General features: G+C 34.8%; 1 protein-coding gene across 11 annotated transcripts in view; it reads left to right on the forward strand.

Annotated features, from left to right (window-relative positions):
• LOC140148840 (LIM domain-binding protein 2-like) overlaps positions 1-27,972 on the forward strand; it is a 75,796-nt gene that overhangs the window by 27,221 nt on the left and 20,603 nt on the right. For 8 of the 11 annotated variants that reach the window (XM_072170916.1, XM_072170926.1, XM_072170923.1 and 5 more), the window contains exons 4-7: positions 8,649-8,757; positions 12,922-13,094; positions 22,251-22,373; positions 24,912-25,001. In XM_072170916.1, the coding sequence (XP_072027017.1) occupies positions 8,649-8,757; positions 12,922-13,094; positions 22,251-22,373; positions 24,912-25,001 (495 nt within the window). The remainder of the gene's footprint in view (positions 1-8,648; positions 8,758-12,921; positions 13,095-22,250; positions 22,374-24,911; positions 25,002-27,972) is intronic. The other 3 variants (XM_072170918.1, XM_072170919.1, XM_072170925.1) reach the window with 1 other exon arrangement.

Below are 27,972 nucleotides of genomic sequence, written 5' to 3' on the forward strand. Positions count from 1 at the left end.
AATGAAACTATTTTTGTTCATTATTAATCTTGTGGTGTGTTCCTTATCAGTATATTTTGAATATATTCAAATGGATCAGCATAGGGAAGAAACAGGGTTCGGTTTTAGCCAGCAAAGTGGCAAAAACTGGCAAAAACCTGTTTTTGCCCGTTTTTGCCCGATTTAAACCGGCAAAAATGGCAGAAACTGGCAAAAACTCACATATAGTCACTCAAATATTAAAAAAGTAGCACAGAAAGCTCATAAACAGTAACACACAACTTTTAATGAATCATTCAACATATTTTTTGTCTCATCAAGTCCTTAAAATGAAAAAGTTTTAAATTTGGTATACGCCACATTCCGGTTAAATGCATTTGAGCAATGAAAACACATGAATTTAATTTCTTAAATGTTACTCATAATTACAAAATCTGGTCTTGTAACACTCAGGAAATTATTTTTGGAACTTAATAATTTGTTTTCAGATGAAAAAACTGAATTATAAATCACTTTTTTAGTTTTTGCCATTTTTGCCGGCAAAAACTGGCAAAAACTGTTTTTGCCAAGCGGTTAAAACTGTGGTTAAAACCGTGGTTTTTTCCACCTGCGGCAAAAACCTGCGAACCCTGGGAAGAAACCAAAAGATACTGAAGTCCTGTAAAGGAAACTAGTTTTGTGTTTTGGTCAATCCCATTCCCTCCATCAAAAACTTACTAGCCACAAGGAAGCGAGGCGGTCAGCTCAGAGTTTAGCACCTCATTGTGTGCGATAGTGCAGCGAGAGCACTAGCTGTTCGGGCATCACAATTCTAGAGAACTGAGTAAGTTCTATCAGGAACAATTTGATTCTGAAATGTTTTAAACATTTGGGCCTTGGTATCGTGCTTTATATGAGATTTGATTGACAAGATCAACTGACTTGTGGCATGATGCTCAAAAGTAAAAAAAAGTCAAAAGTCATTACTCAAAAGTAATGCTTAGTTTATATTTTATTTTCCAGGGACAGTCACTGCTGGCCTCATTGGCCTTTTGATTACTCCTCCATAATCATTTGATTATGATTTGAAATTTTAGAATTTGATTGTGGGAATAAAGTTGATTGATTGATTGATTGATTGATTGATTGATTGATTGATTGATTGATTGATTGATTGATTGATAAAGAGTACACTTGAGCAAGGTAAATGAAGACAGATTTACATTAACTTGCTTTATCCCAGGGATCAAAATGGTGCTTAGCTCCCAATTTCACAAAATAGCCCCTGTGTAAAATATTTTGACAGAAAGAACACACAGGAGCTACTTTTTGGTCAATCTGTAATTACTTGACCAGTATAAGCTAATCCTAAGCCTAATCCTAACCCCAAACTAACCCTAACTTCCGTGTAAAATTAAATGAAAGCTACCAAATCTGTTCAACTTTAGCGGTAGTCCTCATCATCAAATAAGGATCTTGATTCCTACTTGGTACACTACTGTCATATTCCTCATTCAGTAATGTTTGGTCACAATTGAAGAGCTAGTAATTTCCCAAGAAGAGATGTAATTGATATGATTTGAAATGGGAAATGTTATTCTGACCATTTGTCTTCAAAATTTAGCTTGTTACCCAATGACTTATGAGTCAGTTTTGAAAAAAGCTTCAAATAAGTGATGATAGTGTTCCCTATGTCAGCAGTAAAAAGGTACCTGTAAAATAAAGTCAATTTCCTACAGATATGTAATTATTGTGGCTTAAGTTTTGATGATAATAACTGGTACAAAGTATGTAGAAATGTACTTTTGGTAATTAAATCTTTCAGAAAATAATACAGGCAGAATTTGTTTCAATTAAAAAAATGTTCAAAGGAATGATACAAAATTATCTTTAGACTAATTGCTACATGCATATTCTTTTAACATATTCAAGCATTTCAATCCCCCACCCGCATAAACTTCATTCTTTTCATACATGTAGGACCATTATCTTTTTGCTTGTCCCCTACATGTAAGTTGTATTGAACTTTCGTTAGAGTGGCACATTTCGCTGGCAACGAATCCAGCCTACCCCACCTCCCACTCAACAAAAAAGTTGCTAACCATGTGAGTTACCCATTCTTTCAAAGACCTTTGCAATAATTTGTCATCAAATTTACCCCCTTTTTCATGCAAAATTGAGGACAAAAATTGGCCAAAAACAACCCTTTTTTTGTGGTTTTCAATGACTAAGAATTTCAAACACCCCTTCTCAATGACACTAAATATTAACATAAAATTACCAGCTTTTCCCTAGTACCCCTCTTTTATCCAAATTTCGCGGACTGTACAAATTAAATACTCCCTATTTAGTTGATTTCATGGTCAAATTTCACGGACAGTGTAAATTAAATACCCCCTATTTAGCCAATTTCATGGTCCTCTCTGCTGGTAAAAAAATTACCCCTTTTCCACGCTATTTGGTAACCCACATAGTTGGTTACCAACTTTTGTGTTGAGTTGGGGGATTCCAGATGGAAGAAATGTGAAAAAACTTTTACCTTCTTGAAGAGATTCTATCCATGTTTGATGACAAAACAAAAGTGTGGGCTAAAAATGTCTTACAGATGTTACTACCACTACCAGTGATACAGATGGGCCGATAAAGTTTTCTATCTAGAATAATATTTTGCTATAAGTAGAGTTTTCTCAGTGCCTCATGAAAATACACAAAACACATATTTGCTTGTGTGGAGGATGGTTAAACTGGATACTTGGAAATTTATTTAATAATTAATTATTAATTAATCTGTTCTTATTTTACAGCTTACATTGTAGCATTTTCAAAATTATGCCTAGATCCAGAGGCTGAAAAAATGTTTTTTCCCTGCAAGCAATCCAGAAATTCCCCCAGTTTTACCAAATTTCCCTCCAGTATGACATATTTCCCTTATGTATTTCTTTATTTTTTTGGTCAAAACCAAAAATTTCAGGCAATGAGCTTCCTGTATTGCCCACTTTTTCCTGCCATGCTTAGATCCATCCAAACATTGACTCAAAGTGTGTGCAATTTCTTGGTAACTTCTAATTTATGCACAGTGCTAGAAAACTAATGTATTATTAACTAAATTTCAAAAGTAGCAGAAATAGAGAAAGAGGAAAAAAGACAGACAGACAGACACGCTGACAGACTGGCAGAGAGACAGGGACTTATAAGGTTATAAATGGAGGGAATGAGGAGCTACACTACTTGCAAGAACAGGAGAGAAGGAAGACCAAAATTATACACATGTATTATATAGAATCGGGAGTAGATAAGTAACACTAGATAGAGAGACAGGCAGAGAGAGAGAGAGAGAGAGATAAGAGCAGAGGGGGTGAAAGAAGAGAGGAAAGGGAGAGGAGAGAGTAAGAGACAATGAGACTTGTGATTTATTGTGCAGTGCATAGAAGAGAAAAGACTGACTGACAGACAGACACACGGACAGACAGTGACTTAAGATAAATAAATAAGGAAGGAGGGAATTAGTAGAGACACTGTGTAAAATCATGAGAGAAAGAAGAGCAAAATGATACAGAATTGAAGCAAATAAGGAGAGAATCATTAGATAAAGAGAGAGATAGAGCAGGAGAGGGAATGAAAGAAAAGAAGAGGAGAGTTTGAGAGAGGAAGATACTGTGAGAAAGAGATGATTAGTGAGAGAAACCGAGAAGAGAGGAGAGGAGAGAGATTGAGAAGAGAGGGGTTAATGAGGAAAATGAGAGAAGGAAAACAAAGACATTAAGAGAGAGTGTAAGTGAGTGGCAGAATGAAAGTGAGAGAGAGATTATGTTGTGACAGGAGAAAAAGTGAGAGGAGGGGGAGGGATAGAGAGAGGGAAATAAGCAGTCTGACTCGCTCTAAGCTTCCTCGGGCTGAATGCGCTATGGTGACCTTTGACAAGCTCCGCATGGAGGGAAAAAAATCATGATGATAGAATACATTGTTTCTGCAGAAAGCTGTGGGAAGAATATCCTGTGTAGAAGCTGGTGATATAATTACTAAGAGAGAATATATTATTATCAGGATTCAAATTGTTTTCCGAAGAATATCCTCTGTACAAGCTTGATAATAATTACTACGAGAGTTTGTTTTCCAAATAATTGGCAAAGATGATAAGGATTTTGTATCCATGTTTCTTGTCCCAAGCGCTCCTAGTACATGTACTTTTTTTAAAAGAATTTTTTCCAAATATTTGTTTGTTGTTCTTTCATTCATTCAATTTATTATTTTGTTCATTTGAATGGTTTCTGTTTTTTTGTTTATTCTCTATTTACTTCCACATACATGTATTTCTAATTTGTATTTTTTTTAAATGTGCTTCACCTAATTTACAATAAACATTCAACCATACATAAAATGTCCATAAAATGGTTGATATCCAGTGCATTAATTTTAATAAAATACAAATTTAGCTAATTATGTTTAAAATGTATTCTATGATTCATACAAATACAATGTTTAATTTTTTTTTTGAAATTGCAAACAAAGGTAGTGAAGAAACTAAATACATTTGCAATTTATTCAGGTTTAAATGACTTACAATGTTAACCCTGTGTTTGTTTATACTAACAAACAATATCCGAAATCCAAAAGTAGTCAGTTCCATATAAAGAGATTATTTGATCTGCATTTGCTGGGTCATTTTCACATTATGTAGGACCTGGTTTGCTTGATTTTGGAACATTTAGATTGGCACAAAATTTTGATCTGAATAATAAATAATAATTAAAGGAGTATTTTGTGATCCTAGCATTCTCTTTTTATGACATTTTTCAGTAGATATCCACGAAAAAAGCTTATTCCCAAAATTTCAGTTGATTCTGATTTTGCATTTGCGAGTTATGCATGATTACGTGTATTACACTGCTCCATAGACAATGTGTTGTAATTTTGTTCTGGTATACCGAACCGAAATTCAAATTTCATGATATCTTTGCTAAACTAATTAATCTGCAAGAAATCTTTTATACATAAACATTATGTAGCCAGAGGTTTCCAGTGATATAGAAGAGTAGGGGATGATGCTATGGATCACAAAATGCCCTTTTAATAGATCATTAAAGTCCCATTCAGTGATCCCAGCGCAAGTGTAAAACAAAATGAAATTGTTTGTAAATTGCTTAAAAGTGAAGGATAAGTCATTCAAATTGTCATTTGGTATTTTTGAAATGAAAAATATGGCAAAAAATGAAGAAAACAGTAGTATTGACAAAGTTGAAGCCCCATTCAAATACATGTAGCTAATTTATATACTGTCAGTAGGGCCTATATAAATTACAGATTCATGTAAATCCCTTATTTTATCTTAAATACACAGCTAGCAGCTTTCAGCTGAACTACTTGCAGGCTATGTTAGCACATCTATGACAATGACAAAGGTACCAAAATCTGAATATTGGTGATATTTACGATCGCCCGGTAGAGCAAATCACTGAATGGGTCTTTAGGTGAAAACAATTGTAACATCTTTCTATTTAAAAAGTAGTAACTGTTGATGGAAGGTTCCTATTGGTAAGATATATTGAATTTTTGTTTTTGACTTTAAAATATTGTGAAGGTATATTCAATTTGACCTGAGATGAAAATAACTAATATTCATCTCAGAATTTGAGTAACTGCTAAAAACCAGTCCAACGTGTGAATACCTGAACGTAAGTGCTTGTAAACATGTTGAGATCCCCACGGCTTAGTACTTGACTCATGAATTATTCATGAAGCAAATGGCAGCCCTAAACAATGACCTTCTTTAGCTATGCATGATTAACAGTACAGATAGATGCAGGGAAACATGGTTGGAAGGTACCATGAAACAAGATATTTTAGACGTAATAATTTTTCGCTAATTTTTCATTTCTAACCAGTTTTGCTGTATATTCTATTGATAGGTTGAAAGATGAACATATTAAACCTTATGGTTCAAAAATAATTGTGCAGGATTTTAAATTTGCAGCTCTGAATTTAACAACGAAAAGTGCGAAAATAAGAACTGCATACAAATTTGTGCCTATAGAGAATGGTGGGCACATAGACTTGATCACGCAGTTAGACGACCGGGTGGGGGAAATATTCCTCCCACTGTTTTATATATATATATTACGCGTACATTAGGAAGAAGTGCATCCCTTTAAATTGAAATTAAAGCCAATATATCTGTGCTTAGTTGAAGTTGCATGTATGCAATATTCGTTAATAGTTGTATTTGAAAAAAACCCTGAAAATATAAAATTGTATGGTTTTATTTTCCATCAAAATAATCCTTTATTTGTTGTCAAACGTGTTCTACATTTTTTTCCATTTACTTATTTCCTCATTTCCCCTTCTCTATTTTATTTTACACAAAATAAAAGACCTGTATGGAGTCGATCAATAATACATTACATAGCTTGTCATCTTTGCTGTAAACAACATGGTGTGGATAGACAGCGAAATTAATAACCACATATTTATATATAAGATATATTCAGTTCATAAGGATGTTTTCTTAACTATCATTCAATGGATTTAAAATCAATAAACACATGTATGATATTGACAAATTCTGTGTCACACAAATGAGACCAGAATGTCACAATTTGTAATTAGGAAAAATTAGTTCAAATTTGCATTCAATTGCGGAAACCGATTTAGGTTTTCGCAAAGGGCTTTTGCGAGAAACCTTTGGTTCTTATCAAAACCAGGCTATCGATTTCAGCACAATATTGAGAAAAACAGGTAAAATCGTAATACCTAATAATAACTGGGATTTTTTATGCAACTTTCTTTAAGCTTAAGCTTATGAAACTATTGCTGTGACCACTGACCAGGCTTCCCGTTAGCTTGCATCCAGACACGTTTTTAAAAATTTGGACTCAAGTTTCAGATGGCCGATCAAGTATTTTGCGTCCATGTCATGTGCATTATGTGTGGACGCAGACAAAACTTCGAAATTTAATCATAAATAATTGATGATGAAAATAAGAAATTTCCATTCTTTTATATTTTAAAAGTAATCAAAGCCCCGAAGTATTGACCAACCTGTTAAGAATTGAAGTAAATTGTGCGATATTTTTATGCAACATCAGGAAATCTTGCATTTTTTCGTAACAGCTCGTAACAATGGTTGGATGGGGAAATCCCGGTTGATGAAACTGACACTTTGTTTACTATTCAGGCATACCAGACTGCCGCCGTGCGGTTAATGTTTAATTTGATAATTTATCACAATCTGAAAATATTCAGTTTTTAATGTTTTAAGTTTATTTTCTCATAAATACTCTGTTTCCTTTATTAATATTATTGTTACGATGCATAAAAGAAATTCTAAAGACAAAATGATAACTTTTTTTGTATTATGGTGGTAGCGTGTAAGCTGCGTATGTAAACATCAACAACACATTAATTTAACATGTGTGCAGAAGTAAGAAAATTCGCTAAAAATTGGCAGAGTTTGCACATGACATTTGTGAAGCATTGGTATTGAAGTCAGGATTCATACAGCATGTTTATACTAAGCACTTCGCATTACCACGCTTTCACCTTCACACGCATTTTAATCCTCTCACCTTATCGGGTCATTTCTACTACGCTGTAAATGCAGGGTAACGATTCACTACCCACATATTTAGTAGGGAGAAAATAGTTTTCATGACCTTCAAGGTCAGATTTTGAATGCTCACACTGTATTCATGGTATTGTAGTAGGCTAACTTTCGGTATCACCCACAAAATCGTCACCCAAACTGTTTCTACTGCGTATGTTACCGCATATTTCACTACTATTGCCCACCTCAATAGGCGGTTGACGGAGTCACTCGCAATACAGCGCATTCACCTTCACCCAATCTGTTACTGCTGGGCCGTTGCTGCGTATTCCTCACATCACCCTGAATTCACCCTCAACCGTTTACTCAGTAGAAACATGCTGATAGAGGCTGTCTTGATGGCTTTGGTAACAGAATTTCACAGTCTTTTTTGCTAATCTGTTCTGAAATCGCAAGAGTATAATAGTTCAACTGTTCTATGTCATATGTCTCACATGTAAACCAATCAGAGTCAAGAATCTGCATTTGTATTGAATATTGTACTAGTTTCAAACTGATTACATTCAATTAAACTATGGATGGAAAACATCCAAAATAGGGCAAATTGAAGCAATGCATTCCAGGAATATTCAAATTGTAGCAAATATTCCTCATATATTACATACAGATTGGAGAAATGGATCAACAAGTTGATAAGCCCTAATGTCCCATGAAAATTCTCCCCCTAAATCCCACATTTCCTGTGTATCAAAATTAATTGACCAATTTCGTTCCATTTGATGATTCCCATGATATTATCATCACATAACTTTTTGTTGATAACAACTGTAGAATGAAGCCACCTCTCTAGGGCAGTTCCGTAATCAAACACAATTTTGTAACGCGAAAAATGGGAGTCCCCTAGCGCATTACAATGAGCGAATAAGGCAAAGTAATTGGATCTTCAGGATGTCAACCGGTTCATGATATTGCCATCGTTTTTACAGTCCAGCCCATGTGTGTTTTAATCTAAAACTCAAACATGAAAATTAGAGTCCCGAGAGTACTTATACTTGATGTAACTACTAGAAGAAATCAATTATTTTGTTGGAGTGCAATTTTGTTGATTACACTAACCACTTTATAATATCATGTTTCGTTTCTTTTTCAGCAACAAGATAGCGACAATATTTGGTGGGATGCCTTTGCAACAGAATTCTTTGAAGACGACGCTACACTCACATTATCATTCTGTTTGGAAGATGGACCAAAAAGATATAGTAAGTATCCGCCCTCCGGCAAGGCTGATATTAAGCAGGCACCCAGGTTCTTTTTACCCCATGGTTGCCCAGGTTTGGCTTCTGGTGTCCAATATTTTACATTGCAAACTATAGGACCAGGAGCCATCTTTGGGACCAGGAGCTCATTTTGGCTCCTGGTCCAGGCATACGTAATAATATAAGGCCTCCGAGGTAGGAAGAATGGGACATTTAGCTTGTTGACAGGCCTGGAAATAATTTGAAGTCCAGGAAGGAGCTCATTTTGGCTCCTGGTCCAGGCATACGTAATAATATAAGGCCTCCGAGGTAGGAAGAATGGGACATTTAGCTTGTTGACAGGCCTGGAAATAATTTGAAGTCCAGGAAGGAGCTCATTTTGGCTCCTGGTCCAGGCATACGTAATAATATAAGGCCTCCGAGGTAGGAAGAATGGGACATTTAGCTTGTTGACAGGCCTGGAAATAATATGAATCCAGGAAGCTTATTGCAGGGAAAATTTTAGTATTTGGAGGGAAATTTTGATATTTTTACATTTTGCTTTCCCATGTAATATAAGAAATACATAAGAAATAAAGTTTGCTATCTCGGAGTGAAATTCAAATTATCTTACTGAGAAATACATTTTTATTCACAGCCCTGCATGTGGGATATGTTTCCAATGTGCATGCTGCAATATTTATCATATCATTTTTCAGTTAACTTTTTTTCCCTGTACTTTTCAAAAATGATCCGATCAGAAAAAATCAAATATCAAAACAAGTCACTGCAAAAGTTGACCTTAGGGTTTCAAAAATCTCATCTAGAGGGTCAAAATGTTTGAGATAATAAAATACAAATCACATTTCTTCTGTTTGGAGAAAGTTTGCTTCATTTGGGAGTGTCCAGTCTGAAATTCCCCAAAACCATACTACCATAATCCTGGTAGCTCTGAAGCTTTATGTTTTGTGCGTATTTCGCTGGTTGCCGTATCTATTTAAGCTAACCTAATTGGGTGGAGTGATGTACACAGGCTGCCAAATTCAAGGTAAAACAGGTAAAACAAAATGTATAATTACGATCAAACAACTAGGCTAACGAGTTATACAGAACACCAGCCTTTTGTTCTACATACATCTTCAATTTACTTTTTATCCAAGACATTAAAAATGTATCCTAGTTTTAATTGTCAGACTGTTAGGTCTCCAAATGTGACCTAATTTATATAATAGCCCAGCTACTTACACCCAAAGACTCTTTCATTCAAGCCCTGCTATTTTGTCATTTCCAAACACTAGGATCCACAACATGCTCATCTATCAGGGGCACAGTTCTTAAACCCCAATACATTTGTACATTCATTGAATGACCTTTGAAGATTTGGGTACAAAAACTCATACTCTGCAACTTGAAGTCAAATTTTGCACTATGATTATGTAATTGAGGTTATTGGAATATGCCATTGGGATGAGGCTATTGTGGTCCATCGTGAAAGCTACTTCTCAGAAACTTAGCCTGAATATTTTTCTGACCTTCCTGCTTGTGTCAGATAATATTGTCATTTTCACTCATTTGTGATCTATCATCAGCACTGCCTTTCCCCCTCCTTTTGCCACCCCTATCATGAAAACGTGGGGGAAACAGGCATGGCTGTTGACAACACAAAGCTGATCAACAGTGTATGAGAAGAGTGATTTGTGTTAAGTATAAAATAGAAAATGGCTTTTTTTTTAAGATAGTGGGTTTCAACCATGTCTGATTTGGTAAGGTGAAATACGTAATATAAAACGAGTTCTACTTCTATCGTGGATCTTAAGCGTCTTTTAGGCTACTTTTTGTTTGACAACAATCTATTTCTTTTACGTCTGGTTTGAGCAAATTAATGGAAATATCATTTTGAAGTACATGTATCTGACCATTAGGTGTTTCAGTCCTGTGCAATGAATAGGGTTAGTATGGTTAGGTTGATTTAAGGAGGCTGTGTACTCTCAGACATGCATGTAGTAAAAGTGCAATAACTTTGTAATTATTCGCGCAATACATATAAAAGTATACATTTTTATGAAGGCAAGACATCAATAAATCTTAATATAAATACAGATTTGGGGTAAAAACAACAATTATGAAGAAAATCACAAAAAGTTAGTTTTTGCAATATTTGTTAGGTACATGATAACAAAAAAACACTCTTTCCAAAATATTTTATTTTGTTTTTAGCTCAATCTTGAGGCTCCATTCCAAAAACGTTTTTTTTATTTTTTTGATATTGGCCTTATTTTTTGAGATATTGACCATATAAGGCATCAAATTGAACTTTTTAAATTCATAAACGCCTATTTGCACAAAATTATGCCTAAAATCGGAAATAGACCAAAATATAAAAAAATGAGAAAACCTTTTCTTGAGTCGATCATGCTTTTTACGATGATCATATTTGCTTACCTATAGATGCTGTATTTATTGAGTTATCGTGTACCTAAATCGTCATTTTACCGAGAAAATGAACATTGAAATAATGGCCGGTGAAGTTTAAAGTGGTCACATTTTGCACTTTCATCGAATCTCACAGGAGAATGCGGCAGTTTTCGTTTTTGTACCTTATATTACGTGAACATTGGGTAAATCCACAGCCCCTTGAGAAGTTTGAGCGAAATCCATTCATAACTTGATATTTAAATCGGGGAAAGAACTTGAAAAACCCACATTTTATCAGCTAAAACGGAGCCATTTGACCACTAGGTTTTTGTGAACTCAGTGCTTCCTGCGGTGTTTCCATAAGATGCGCCACGCATGCAGATAAGCGTCGCGGATGCGTCAACAAATTGCGCGATACGCAAAGCGATGCGATGTTGCGCGCGTGTACCCTGCTGGTACAACAAAGATTTTCTTTCCTTTTCAATTTTAAACACGAGTGGAATAGTGAAATAAAATCCTTTAAATATTGCAGTTGGAGTTTACAAACCTGGATTTTCATTCCTTGTATTTATAAAAAACATAACAAAGTACAAACATCAAAAAAACTCAATTTTGCAAAAGAAACAATGTCTAGAGTACACAGCTGCCTTAAAGAGAATATATGCAGATAAATATTCTTTTTGTCACACACTCAAAAATTCAAATTTATTATTGGATGAAAATTACTATCCATTTTCTCATCTTAAATGATACATGTTTATTCATGCTTGAAACATACCTTCCTGTAACAATGGAACAATAGTTTCATTAAATATTCATTAAAAATAAAAAAATTATGAATTTGTCTTTTAAGTCATTAATTGGTTAGCCTGGTACCTGGCTCTCTACTACTCTTTACATTGTCTTTTAGCATGTCAAGTTGCAATGGGCTATTCCATTTAAAATTCACACTACCCCTGTGGAAGATTTTGGAAATATCATCCACAGGGGGAGTATGAATTTCAAGTGTAATTGGTCAGAGTTAATTATTTTGAAACCCATACTCCCCCTGTATTATGGCTTTACCTATGTCTTCCACAACATGGAAGTTACTCAAATTCATTTGTCTATTTGATTCAAAACTTATACTCCCTCTGTGGAAGACTTTAGCTCAATCTTCCACAGGGGTAGTTTGTATTTCAAATGGAATAGCCCAATTTATTGTTTTACTGTTGTATTTTGAATGCCCTGTGTATTGCAAATAATGGAAAACTGATCTAAGTTTTCAATGTTTTCCTTTATATTATTGTACTGTTTGTTTTAGAGCTAATAAATGTGAAATTAAATCTCTGTATGAAAGTAGGTCGGACCAGTCAAATCAATAAGCTTGTGTGTAGATAAGTTTGCTCTGATGCGCTTGTTGCCCAGAAATAAGCCAGTTCCATATAAAATAAGCTGTGGACATTAAAGACAAAAATATAAATTTTACTTTCTCAGATAACAACTTAAATTTTGGGAATGTACCTATGGACTGTTCAGTGCCAGAAGTGGGTAAGTGCAATAACTGCCCTTTGAACATTTAGCAATTTACAGTACAATTTACAATTAAGTATATTGTACTCATCTTCACATGGCAGCTATCTATGGCAGCTATCCATGGCAGCTATTGCACTTACCCACTTCTGGCACCGAGCAGTCAATGAGTTCATTTCCAAAATTTGAGTATCTTGTCACTTTTTGAGCTACCATAAGTCATCTGAAATTCAGTAACATTTAATGTTTCTTTTTCCTCAGCAATTGGAAGGACCCTGATACCTCGTTACTTTCGTACCATGTTTGAGGGCGGTGTGACCGACCTCTACTACCTACTTAAGCATCCAAAGGAATCGTTCCACAACACAACGATCACGCTGGACTGTGATCAAACCACCATGGTGACGCATCATGGGAAACCTATGTTCACAAAGGTAAACTAAAATTGAGGGAAAATGCCAAATAGTTGAGGTACAAGTATGTGAAAGGACCAATATCCCTTTCCATTTAATGTGTGCTTGTGTGAGAGGTTAATTGGAGATCAAAGGTCAAAATGTGACCCCACAAACAACCTAAGAGAGATATATTCTGATGAACTTGATGGTACTGTCAGCTCTTCTTGTAACCTGTGACCTGCATTTTCCATTGCTATGAGATTAGATTCCATTGACTAATTGCCTATAACCATTAGTAAGTGAAAACATACTGGAGAGCAAAAGTTATCAGACATATTATTTAACTAAAAGCATAAATTTTATGTGAAATTGATGGATGGTTTACAGTAGACGGTGGACGCATGCATGAAAAAAAAGCCAGTTCATATCCGTCCGAGTTTTTAATCAACCAAAATGCACACAGTTTTTTCGATGCTGATATCATGCAAGAAATCTTGGCAAGGAGCATGGGCATGAGAATCCTTTATCTGTTGTCCCTGGTTGCTTGTGCTTGGAACGATATTAGCGTGTGAAGGTATTCTCACCTTGTGCAGTTGAAATAAGTACATCCCGATATGGGGGAAGGGGAAGTTGGTTCCTCCCACCATGAGGTGGGTCCTGATAAGCCACGACCCTGTCTTGTACCTCCTGACTGGTGGTTGGCCGGTATTACCCTCATCCACACCCTTAATGTAACGGTTCTTGTTTCTTTATGGCTTAATTATCACTTAATTTGTAAGTTTCTGCCAGATTGAGTCATACTCGCATAGTATAAGCCTACGTATTAACCCCCCTGTGCACTACCTGCCGATCTAACATTGCCTCTGATTGGTCAATTACATGATATCTCATTAGTTCATTTTCACTTGACTCACCATTCAGAATGGAGCTTTGCAAATAATTCACTTCAAATTTTTTTTTGTGTTGAATTATTCAAACAATGTTGCTGATTGGTCCAATTGATAATGAAAACTTCTTTTTGGCCAATCAGCAGGTAGTTCTCATGGGGTTAACAATTGACATATTTCTAGATGAAGTGCCTTTTAGATTTAGTGTTGGAGTTGAGTTAGCTTATGTTTATTGATTTAGGGTTGGGTTGGGTTGGGTGCGTGGATTTATTGGTGCATATCAGTTACTCAGACCATTATCGCCATTTTCCAATGTATGGGAAACACAAGGCAGATCAATATGCGCAAGGAAGAAAGATCAGTTTTACTTTAGATGTAGTACCAAATGTACATAAAGCCATCTGGGAACGGTCGGGGCTTGAACCCGGAACCTCAGTGGTACAAATCTAGGACAGAACCACTACACTACCCCACATATGTATTATTTGATCTCAAATATACTGCATCTTAATGACAAAGGTTACCTCTGGATGGTAAAGAGTAGGTCATTGTGTGTAAAGTATTTTATGGGAATTCATTGGGATTTTTCAATGGCAGATCTTGTCTCGCTACTTATCAATATCAGGCCTGAAAATATTGTTGGCCCTTGGGCTAAATGCCCTTTAAGATATACAATGTCTCTTGGATATTTTGGAAGGCCATCAACTTTTTGTACACATACCTATCAACTACATCAAATGACCTACTGTCTGTTCAATTAGCTTAGATTCTTGTATTTTTAAGATATTTGAAAAAATAAAACATTATGGTTAAAGTCATCAAAGAAAAGTGTTAGCACAGCCTTAGACCCAACGTGATTTATACTTTTCAAATTCCAAAGTTCAATTTGAAACCCCATTTCTTTTCAATTTTGGTCTTTTCCGCGATATTTTTATAAAAAGCAAGAACGTCGGGCACCATAAACTTTTTTGAATCAATCCATTTAGTGCAATGGGGACGAATGTCATAATAATTAGATGCGCTGAGATAGTATTTATTCGACCATCCGCATCAGGAAGTATTGTCCAGCTAAATAGCTATATTTGCCAGTAGGCCTAAACCCACTATTGAAACATTTTTCATATTAAAAAAAAAAAAAAAAAAAAATTGGGGAGGGGGAGGGGGTGTCTCATTGTTTTTTGGTGGGACTGTCCTAGATGTGCTTTGCACCTGTTAGTCCTTGCCTTTCATTGGTGCAAACTTTTATCTACTTCGGGTTTTGTTTATGTACTTTTGAATATTCATGTTCAATATATTTTGATGTTATATTATAATTATTGTATATACCAGTGACAAAGTGTAATAAATAAAAATAAATAAATTATGTTATTATAAAAATGTGAAGATGAACTAAGGTTTTCCAGAATTATAGGCCCAGCTTATATAAATACATTCCTTGCGTATTAATTAATTAATTAATTAATTATTTATTTATTGTGTCTGTGAAGGTGTAGGCCTATAGGCCTATTATAAAACTATACATTTATTTTCAATTTGTTACTCCGTTTTGTTTGTTGAATACAATCTATGCGAAGGACATTTGGAAACAAAATAAGTTTTGTACAAGAAAATATTATTTAAAACAATGAGGTTACAAAAAACAATCCTTGTAAAGTATCTGAATATGTCAAGCGAATGCTGATATTCTTGGGAAGGAATGATGGTATTAAACAAAATTCAATTTACATTGTAAACCAGTTGAAATAAGAACGAAATCCATAATTTTAATATCATTGTTTAGGAAAAAAATAATGCTCAGCATAATGTTATGCATAAAACGTAATCGTGCATATAATCTCGTGCAACAAAAACCGGTGGCGGTGGACCATCATCAGGTATCACCTATAGACCCTATCCAATAACCGGAACGGTATAACAATTGAAATGGCAGGACAGATTGGTGGACAGATAGTTTTGCTAAATTGGATAGGGTCTATGCCCTAAGTTGAGAATGGACCGTCCCACTCGATTTGTGAAAAGGTCGCGAACCCTTTTGGTGGACCTAAGTAACTGCCTAAAATGAGGCAAAATTGAAAAGAAATGGGGTTTTAAATTGAACTTTGGAATTTGAAAAGTTAAAATCACATTGGGTCTAAGGCTGTGCTAACACTTTTCTTTGATGACTTTGACCAAATTTGTTTATTTTTTCAAATATCTTAAAAATACAAGAATCTAAGCTAATTGAACAGACAGTAGAGGACCTGCAAAAATGTTGGCTTATTTCAAGGCCTGAACTTTTCTACTGCAATCATCCAAAGTCATATACCATTGACTTTGTTGACCAAGCCAGCAAAACACCTGTGGCTACCTGTCGCCGATCCAGCACTTGGCACTTGAGGGGTCTGGGGTTTGAATATAGAGGGAAAGAAATTCTTTGTTCATCTTCTCGTTATATATTCCTTCCTTCTTTCAAGAAGCCCTTTCAGCATCAGGGTTTAACCCTTACGCCCTCGCTGCTTTTTGGCGAGGGGGAAGGAAAGAAGGAGGAAAGAAAGAAAGAAGGAGAAGAGAAAACTTTTTTTCTTGGGTGCGGTTTCGAACCCCGACCCTTCGGGTGCCACGCCCGTGCACGGGCCTACCTTGCCACGGGGGAGTAGCTTGCCCGGCCAAGCTTTCCGTGCCCATATGACTGTTCGCATGATGATGCAATAGCATCACGTGGGATACCTGCTTGTGCCTACGCTTTCTCAATTGAGGTTTTTTGGTGTTAGGGACGGTTAGGGTTAAGCTCAACAGGCAGCACAGCTCTAATTACTGATAGAATCTGTTTTGCATCTCCTGAAATTATTATCTTGATCCACTAATATGTTTTAGAACCTCTCCCTTAAATCGGACAACCTATCTGTAACCGTTGGGCACCACCCTCTCTATTTTGGGAGATTACAATGCAAAATAAAACATACTGAATAGTTAATGACCAATTCAGCACAAAATTGGGCTAGGAAATAACCCATTTTCCATGCTCCATATCTTGATTTTGATCCAAAGCCCCTAGTTCTCCTGTCCACCTGGTTCTAATCCCTATAACTAAGTAATAGGGTGAGAATTGCATCCTGTATATAAAGCTGTGTTCCTTTTAAGACATGACCTGAATGCGACCCTCTCTGAATTATTTATGACTATTAGCTTGCATGGTGCGCATTGGGTTAGATAGTTTTGCAAATTGTGCAACTTTGTAGGAGAGGAATTGTTCTTTATATCAATTAAATGGATTTAACTGGTAATAAAGTGCAATTTTTGTTAAATCTATCCATTTTAAATCTAGATCCATTTGTATTTAGGCCATATATGATATATATGTCACAGTTTTGGCCCAGAAAAAATTGGATTTGGACCAGCATTTGTCATTTGGTAGGCCTAAATATTACAATATGTTTTAGCAAAAATTAGTCCAATTTGGAAAAAAAATGCTGCATTTGTTGCCTATTTTTAGACAGACAGTAAACACTGCTTCTCATTGAGTTGAAAATTTAGAAATAATAAAAATAAACCATTTGCTTTAAAATTTATCTGCATTAAACCAAGCATATCTTTTACAAATATCTGCCAATCAAATCAACAACTGCGTCTGAAAGAAAATCTACAAATAAAATTGGGCATTTCTGTAAAGAATATATCTATAAATTATATCATCAAAATTGTTTATCTGAGATGAAATCATTATTACATTCCATATAAGAAAACATAAATTGAAGGTCTCTGAGAGAAAATCTACAAATGAAATCTGCAAATGTATTCAAAATAAAAATACGAAATACAAATGAAATAGTTCTTTTTTTTTTTTTTGTAAATCTTCTAATGAAGCCAACTAGTATTTCTTATGCATTCAAAAAATATCAAAATGAAATGGCTTAAATAATTTTTAATAAAAAGTTGCTTTGAATTTTGCATGAATAATGTGGTTTTTTAGGAAACATAAAACTGCTTTTCAGTGGTTTGTTGTATGAATAAATTATATGGAATTTTGAGAAAATTTTTGTGGCAAAAACTGAGTGGTCCAGTATTTCTATCATACATTACATCGACTCCAGACTGTAATAGCTATGTTGCATTGACAGTGTAATAATGATATAATGAACAATAATGAACGATTTCTGGAGACACACTAATTTTGAACGCTGTCATCTTCCCACAAAATGACCCCTTAATTGACCTCTGGCTGACAGTGTGGGGAATGTTGTACAAAGTTCACAACATTGTTAGTCTCAATTGTCAAACAATACCTGTAGCTATAATTTGTAGATGAAGTTGTAAGTGACTGTTTAAAAAATAATTGAGATTTCAAAACATTCTTGAGAAATCTAAATTAATTTATTTTACAAATAAGTATGAAAAAGCACATTTTCTCATCAAATGTTTTCAACCATTTAAATTTTCTTTCGTCTTGAATGTATTGCTGTTTATGAAACCAATGTTTGTAATTTGTAGGCTCAGCTTTGCTTGAATTTTGTCTTCTAATTGGTATGCAACATTGCCAAGAATATAAAAAACATCTTTATTTATCCAGCTATTGAAGATTCACCAGTTTCAGCTAGGTCAGCCAGCCGGCTGGCTACATAATGATAGCAGTAAATATCGATCAGTGTGCAGTAGCAGATTTCTAAACGAGAAGCAAAGGAAAAAATGTGTGTTACGTACGTTGCTCACTTGTGTTGTCTTCCTTCGCACCCTTCCTCTAGGAAAACACTGTTCGGATGAGATAGGCTTGTTTGCTATGTTTGGGAGGATATTTTGCTATTTAATTGTATCCTGCTTGTTGGTGATGTGGAAGCAAAAGTCAACAAGGTTCAAGTTGTTAGTTGTGCTCTGATGAGGTTGACTTCCGATTAATTTATTTACGTGGGGACCGAGGGACCTTAAGGGTTCGATGTATCTTAATTAAATGGGTTAATATCAAGTTTGGGTGAGATTGGGTAATAGAAGTTGTTACTGTAGTGTGGGTTTTGTTGTGTGTTGTTTCTGTTGAGTACACAATATGCTGATTTATAAGACAATCTGTACTTTCAATACTTTGTATCAAATTTGGTAGGAAATATCTGATGTTAGTAAATATCTTATACTTAGTGCTGGTCCTTGGAATTATTTCTTAAACTTGGCAAGTGTGTTACTGGTTAAGCTCGGAAGTTAGGATTCCAAAGAGTAACTTAGTTTTTCAGTTTCTTACTAAAGGTGTGTGACCAGATTTACAGCCTCACCTTCCATTTTACTCATCAAATCTGAGATATTAATATCAGAAGAAAGCTAATATTGAGCTAATTACCTCAGTAAAATTTAACGCCTGAGATTTGTTTCGTTTAAATGGGGTGAAAAAAATGTGGTAAAAAAAGCTGTAACCACCATTACCGGAAGTATGTATTATCGTATGGGGCAATGTTTTGTAATGTTATCTCATATCAAAACCGCAATGGGCTATTCCAGTTCCATATACCCCTATGGAAGACATGACCTTAATCTCCCACATAGGGGTTGTAGATTTCAAATTTATGGAGTCGCCCATTTAGGTAACCCTGTTTGATATATATTCACACTCCCTGTGTGGAAGATTACGGTCATGTCTTCCATAGGGGCCTAGGGGGGTATGGATTTCAACTGGAATAGCCCAAAATAACTCAAAATTTGGAAGCAGATTAATGGTATACTGTTTATGGGTTAACCATCGCGTATATGCGTGGTACGTCAAGCGTGTGCATAGGACCTTGTGGAAAATAATATGTACTGGACGGCTGGCAGTACGGTAAATTTGTAAAAGGAAATCTGGAAAAAATAATAAGCCTCAAAAAAAAAAAATCAAAAAAATCTGACCACCCACCTGTAAAAGTGAATTTCATTAATTATATATAGCAGTGTTGACCTCGTGTACATAGGTAGAAATTGCTCAATTCAAGCGCAGATTTGCAAAGCATTACGTTTATCAAACATTAGGTGTAAAAGGGCTTTTGTTTGTTGGTTTGTTTATTATGTTCTTTCCCAATAGGAAACTTGGCAGGTATAGAAGTTTGTCAAGCATCCAGATTTTTATATTGTTTGAGAAATGCCATTTTAAAGACAAATATCTTGACAAATCCCTTTTGGATGGTACAATATTTACTCCAGCACTTGTGGTCGAGAAATTAAAATTTGAAATTTTTTATTCCATGCCCCCGATACAAAGGCATAATATTAGAAGGTCAGCTTTCTTACCCTAGAATTTACTTCAGTTGTTTTATTCGACATTACAAAAAGTTCAGCCAAGTTCTTTAAGTATTTCACTGTTAACAGCCAAGTTTGCAAAGTGAACAGATTTTTGATGTCAGTTATGAAGACACTATTGACAGTCTATAAATTGAATCAATGACTTCCACCTGTACTCTCAAATGAACTTGGAGCCACCCTACAGGGCCAATCACTAAATTTGCTCATCCTTTGGTGGCAAATACCGGTAGCATGTAAACCCATGCTTGACAACTTTGTCGAAAATTTTAACTCATAGGAAATTAGCCCTCAATTTAGAAAAAGTTCTTGGGAAATTTAGCTGTCACAGATAATATCCTTGCGAACAGGCGTAGTAATTAGCGCAGAGGTGGCAATTTTGATATTTATTTCCCACACAACAACGTCTTGGAAACAAGTTGATGATCAACAATATTAGCTGATGAGGATTTCCAAGTCATTAAGATTCAAGTGAATTGGCTTTCTACAGTACATTTGTTGGTTCCTAGATGGTCATAGAGCAGAAAATTGTATGTAAACATCCAACGCTAGGGCCTTAAACATGCTAATCTCCCAGTCAACAGTTCATTAACCCTAAATATGGTTGTATGGTTAAAATGACCTTTGAATATACAGGGTACACAAGCTCATCCTCAACAAAATGAGGTCAATTTTGTGGAAATCATTAGTGGATGGAGGTTGTTGAGCCGTGCCTTTGAGAATGATGATATCTTGCCTCGAGCGCAAGGGATGTTACTCGCTGTCACCGTGTTTGAAAAGTAAAGAGACCATGTTAATTAGCATTTTAATCGGTTTAAATCATCTGCATACTTGGTTTATTTCTTCACTTCAGTTTTATTTTAAAACTCTAGCAATTAAGTGGTTTAGAGTGCTACAGAAGTGTGATTTATTTTAGATGTGGTGCAATCTTTTAAATTGTTCGCTGGGTAGTTGTGTAATTATAAATTTATGATTTTTTTTAAACTTTACAATATTTTTATGTTATTTCTTTGCTTGAAATTTATGTCTCATTTTCTTTGTGTTTTCCAATGTTTTCTATTTCATTCTTACTTGCATATATAAATATATATATTTTTTTAAAAAATTTATTGAATGATTTTAACAAATGAAGTTAGTATTACTACTAGTACTAAATTTAAGTTATTATTTTCTACCAAAAACGTTTAGTCCTTTATATATTTTAAATATTGCATGCTCTTTAAGGAAATGGCATCAAAGGAAATTCATATCCATACTTACACTAGGCTCATCAACTCTTTTATGTCGTGCATTCTTTTGGGTCAGTGAGGTTATGACATCGGTATTCACCATATCTGTCTCATTGTCAAGCTGTCATTCAATGATTTTACTGAAATAAATCAACTAAAATCACTGACAGTTTAAAACAAATGTCAACTTCAAAACCAAGTGGGAAAGTTAATAGGAATAATACAGTTGTAGTTCAGTTATAGCTGCTAATATATAGGATCTGTGTTAATATTACGTTTTCTTCTTCTTTAAAATAGATCTTCTATCAATTATTTCCCACACTATTCCATGAATAAGTCAATTAGAGGAACTAGGCTAATTCTATGACGTCATTTCCTTAATTATAAGAAGAAAAGACTTATACACCTGTAATGCCAATGTAGATTAACATTTTCATTGTCTATTTTTGAAAAATATTTCTTTTCTATAAAAAAAAAAAAAACCCGTCAGTTTTAGGTTGCTGTAAAAGTGATAATTTTTGCATGTATAATTTTTCACACTTTGGCGATTTTAAACTTTGCTTCTTTGCTTGTTCAAAAATTAATATGCTGCCAAAATTTTCACTTTTACAGTATATTTTGCTGTTTTGGGTTGTTGACCAACCATTGCTGGTTGGGAGAAAATAACTTGACAAAAAAGAAAAATGAGAACAACAACAGAAAAGTGGATCCCCATTCAGAAATCTCAAAATGTCCCTTTAAGCTATTGTCAAGTTGTCTAGTTTTTGTCATGAAGTAAGCTTAGGAAATGGAGGGGAAATTATTAAATTGTGATTATAACACATTGTTTATAATGACTTTTGACATGACAGGTTTGCACAGAGGGTAGACTGGTTGTGGAGTTCACATTTGATGACCTGATGCGAATCCGATCATGGCATTTTGCAATCAGGCAACACCGTGAACTAATACCTAGGAGTGTTATAGCAATGCAGGTAGGTTTTGTAATATCGTTGAAGAGGGATTTTAAAGATTGGATTTTAGTGAATGAATGTTGATAAAGTGTATGCAAAAATATCTTTCATTTTAATGATTCCAATGGAAATCAATGTGGCACGTTTTCCTAAGGGAAAAAATACAGGCAATTTTAAATTTGCTAAAGCTGGAAAGAGATTATTTTCTCATGTGTGTCATCAAAATGTGATGTGTTAGAATGAATGGTACCCTATGACAGCTACGCATCATTTCCAAATTGGCGATCCACAAGTACCAGTTGGTCAGAACAGGTGCTGGTCAGTTCATGATGCTTTTGTTGTAATTGCTATTGCGACGAGATAGGCTTATTAATGAGAAAAAATGTATCGCTTTTCATCCAAAAAATGCATTGTTTTTCAAACCCACCATGCCATTACAGCAGGTGTAAGCCAGGCAGAAATTACTATAGAATGGGGAACATTTTAAAAGAAGTAGAACCAAACCAATAATTCCTTTCTATTATAGGATTTACGGTGGAATTAAAGTATTTTTGCCGGTCCGAATGAACAGATGAATATGTCGCTGCCAAGATAACGGCCCTTTCATTGTAACACATCACAAAACTGCTAAAACACAGAAAACATACAATGAATTAGAAAAGGGATAAAAATTTCTGATCATTTGTTCAAATTAGTCAACTATGTATACAACACTAATATGTCTAGAGTAAGAAGAGAATTGGTGACATTCATTTGTGTAATTGCCTTGTGGGTGATGTTCTATAGCTTACTGCACACACACACTCAAATAGATTAAAGTTATTTCGTTAATATTTCCCAACTTGGTTTGTATTTAAGTAATTAAAAAGCCTTTATTTGTATCATGATATTGATATCCATTTTGTAGATTGCCTGTGAATTACCAAATTGAATTTCCTGGCCGGGCTGCTTTAATTTCGTTAGTGGATTTAATCTCATGTATTTATATCACCATGTTGTTGTTGTTTTGTGTGCATTTTAAGAAAATGAGGTGAATTTACACTAGTTGCCTAGGTTATTTCTGGTTATTTATTTATTTATATATTTTTTTAAAACCCATGCACTTAATATAATTTTGTATTAAACACTATTGTGTTGTTTGGAGATCTAATTAGGAAATGTATTGCATTTATGTTTTGAAAAAACTAATTTTAATAAATTTGTCCAGTTCAATATTATAGAACATTTAAAATTTACTTAAAAAATATCACATGTTACACTTGCTCTAAATGATTTCTTAAAAAATATTACTCTATTTGTGGCTCATACTCTTACAAAATGTAATAAAATTAATACTAGAGAAAGACGGCGCTAAGGATAGTATTTTGATGCGATTGTGGGTACAAGTGATATATGGGTATTCGGCAAATGCTATTATTTCAATGACAAAAATGAATTTCTCCTTTAATTTATGTGATATGATTACTTTTTAATGATGCCATTAGATGATTAATGTCAACCACTAGGCGGTAGTATCAATTATACTGTGTGTTACAAATTGAAAAATGTGCCATAAATACCTTTCTAAAAATGAGACATTCATGACAAGGTGAGGAAGGGATTTGCCCCCTTTTAAATCCGAGTAGAATGAGTCTGCCGAGATCTTTATAATTGGATCTTTGGAACCTTTTTTACCTCCTGCAGTGACATAGACTAAACAATTTGTTGAAGAATTAACGATTCTAAGTGGATTAATGCTGCAAAAAATGTTTTGTGCATGGGTTTTTAGCGATCTAGTGTCCCGAACCTGAGAATATGACCGTTAACAGCCTGAAGTAGATTTCATTTGTATGTTAACAGGGTCACCATATTTTCAATCGTGATTTTTACAGTGTGCGTAGTTTAGAAGTCATTCATATTTGATTATTGAAGTATCAAATGAGGGTGTACAAATCGAATATACTTTTGTTTTGAAATCTACTACCATTCTTTGCTCCGTGTAAACACCCCATCAAAAATAATTTGTTCTAATCTGTAGTCAAAATTTCAAGTCACTAAACTGGAAGCCACGGTTGATTTGTCCTTTATTTTAATGTGTTGTGTCAAACTTATCACTTGATTTGAAAGTAATTAACAATGGGCAGTTTCATTTGAAATCCATACACCCCCTATGAAAGACATGACCTGAATCTTCTACACAGGGAGTGTGAATTTCAAATTGGATTGTCTGAATGAGTGACTCCATTTGAAATATACATACACCCTCTGTGGGAGATGAAAGTCATGTCTTCCATAGGGGGTGTATGGATTTGAAATGGAATTACCAAATTGTCAGCTCGCTTTCCACGCTTCTTAATGAAATTTGAATAGAAATAAATATATTGAACAAAACGCATCATTGTATGTTTCACATGACAAAATATTACATACAGCATTATGATGCATTGTTTTGTGAAATGTCCAACAAATACATAATTAAACTGTGGCTTCTAGAATGGATAGAGGGGGTTTCTCAAGTGACTTACAGTGAAACGTGATTGCATGTGTTGTATGTCGTTTTTGTGTATTCACATTGTACAGTATCATTCTCAGGATCCTGCCATGCTAGAGCAACTCTCCAAGAATATTACAAGACAAGGTCTCACTAATGTCACACTCAACTATTTAAGGGTAAGTCAGTTACTAGAGCACACCACAGATTTCAAAAGATTCTGGAGATTGGGGGCGCTATTTTCCTGGTATTCGGTCGTTTTTGTGGGTGATTTGGGCTTGAAAATGGTTAAAACATTGACAGGCTTTTCAGTCTATGATAAATTTGTCCTCTCACAGTCCATGTGCCATTCCATCTATTTACATTCCCATACCTATGAAAACCCTGACACATATACTATAACCTTACCTTAACCCTAACATCACCCTAATCCTCATCATTATAACTAACCCAAATCTGAACCCTTCCCTTAACCTGTGTCGTAACCTAGTTATCTAAACCCTTCCCTTAACCTGTGTTGTAACCTATATCATAAATCGAAAAACGGTTATGACCCAAATGCAAAGACGATGGAATGGCACAGAGGTAATGGCACAATGCTCCCATTTTACTGCAATATCGTGCCACAAAGTTCAAATTCACAAACAAGACCTTGAAGATGCAGATTGGCACACACGCGCATCATATATTGTAACAAGCTACTTTAAATCAATATATGAACAAACCCCCTTGAGTAGCCCCCCTAAATTGTCACCCAATGGGTAGAGGAAAAATAAATTGTGGCCGGCCAAGTCTACAATCTCCTGAAATTTGAATCTGTGAAATAGTCTCTACCGTTGCCTTGTTTTCATAGACTGCAGCAGCTCTCATGCCTGTTCATATTACTAACTAACCACAACTTACTTGCCTACTTATCCATTTTGCTTGCAGATTTCGGCTAGTTTCTTTCTCGCTTTCTATCACCATTCTGTTTCAAAGATGTTGTTTTTTAATTTTCTTTGTGATTAATAGCCATATTAGTGGTTTATCAGATAGTTTAAATTTGTCAATTTGTTAAAAATAAAAAGGTAGAGTTTGTACGGAAATCATCCAAGGAAACTTTTGTGTAGTAGATGAGAGTTTTAAGGTTAAAAAGATAGAAAGGAAGAAGGCGTACCCAAATAATTACCAGAAAAACGAGAGACCCAAATAATCACGGATTAAATTAGAAGTTGGCAACGTTATATGCCCTTGATTTCAAAGTTTGTCATTTTCAATTTGAATTTGAATACAATGTCAGCTTCAAAATATGGTTAACTTATTATGAATTCCCATCCAGAAAGCTACTTATTTATTCAAAATAAGGGAAACTGAATAATTAAAGTTAACTCTGAGAGCTCTTCTTGAGTAATTTATTCCATTTTGATCCTTATTTATGGCAATTTGATTTTTAAAAGGCTAGTAGTTGTTGACCCTGCATGATAATTTTCATTTCAGCTTCATCTAGACCCATAGAAAATTAGTGCAGTAAGACTTTCCTCCTCACTCTCTCTACCTTTCTTTCCTTTTTTTTTTTTCTACTCTCTCCTTTTTTTACTCTCTCTCTTTCTCTTTAATTTTCTTCCTTCTTTTTTCTAAATTTCTCTCCTCCAATTCTTAACTTTATTCTCACATCTTGTTCTCATTTTATCGCTCCTGCCTCTGACACCACTTTGAAATCGATTCATATTTTGCATGAGCCCAACTTATGACTCAATTCTGCCCAGAAAACTTGCTTTTGAGATGTGCTGCCAATTAATTGGCTCCAAAAATTCCCAGCGCTCTATCTATACTTTAGATATCAGCCACTTTTATTGTAGGAATTTCATCTAGTGTTCTCTTAAACCAATTCTACATGAAAAAGTCCTTACTCTAAATCTGAACATGAGATACTTTATATTGTCACTGAAATCCTGCATTGCCATTTTATTACTCAACAGAAATTTACATAAAAAAGAAAATTGATTAAAATGACATCACCAAAAGTTCAAAAGGAGGTACAAGTGACTGAAAACTCTTATCTTATCAATATGATTGCAGTATTTATTTTTCTTTAGATGCTTCTTTTTTATCATATTTTCATTCTACCAATGATGGATCCCGGTATATAATTGCCACATTGGGTTATTCCATTCAAAATCCACACTACCCCTGTGAAAGATTTAGCTAAAGTCTTCCACAGAGGGAGTATGAGTTTTGAATAGAATAGACAATTGGATAACTTCCATTTGAAATTCTCACTCTAGTTGTGATTGATATAGGTATAATCATAATACAGGGGGAGTATGGGTTTCAAAATGATCAACCCTGAGCAGTTACATTTGAAAAACATACTCCCCCTATGGAAGATATTTCCAAATTCTTCCACAGGGTAGAGTGAATTTCAAGTGGAATAGCCCATTATCCAGGATGAAAATCAATTTGAACTGGTATTTTGTACCCCAATATTTTGTTCGCGGATTTTGAAGGGGCTTATGCCCCTGAGCCCCTCCCTGGGATCTGCTAAATATATCTTTAGATTCACAAACAAGGCATCATATCATACAAGTGAGAATTTATAATATTACAAAACATTTTGATGTCGAGACTTTACTATTTACTTACAAACTCTTCATGGCATCGTACTGCGACAAGACTAACTAGTATGTAGCCTGTAGCATTTGTTTCTTACCCTCAACTTCTTCATCTTATTCCGAGTTAACCTCTTGTATTTCTGCCATTAGCATTAGTGCATCATCTCAACTACCTAGCCAAGCAGCCAACCAATCAGAGCAAAGCATTAGTCAGAATGCCCCACCGTCTTGCCATCTCTTAGCTACTGTAAAAGTGGAATATTTTCACGCCTCGTTAAATTTCGCTATTCTTTTACACCGTCTAAATATGTGAAATTAAAACAAGCGGATTATGTTTATTGTATATGTCGGCTTTAAACAGACATTGGTATTAGTAAAATTTAAAATTTAGTGAAAATATTTGGAATTTTTGTAGAGTGAAAATTTGATAAAGTGAAAATAAACACTTTAGAGTAGCTTGCTTGCTTGCCCGATAGATTGTTGTTAGTTAGCCTGCCCGCCTGCTCATGTGTATGTCTGCTTAGTGCTTGTCTCTATGCTATACTATATGCCAACTTAC

This window comes from Amphiura filiformis, chromosome 3, assembly GCF_039555335.1.
Source record: "Amphiura filiformis chromosome 3, Afil_fr2py, whole genome shotgun sequence".
In the NCBI taxonomy this organism is placed as follows: Eukaryota; Metazoa; Echinodermata; class Ophiuroidea; order Amphilepidida; family Amphiuridae; genus Amphiura; species Amphiura filiformis.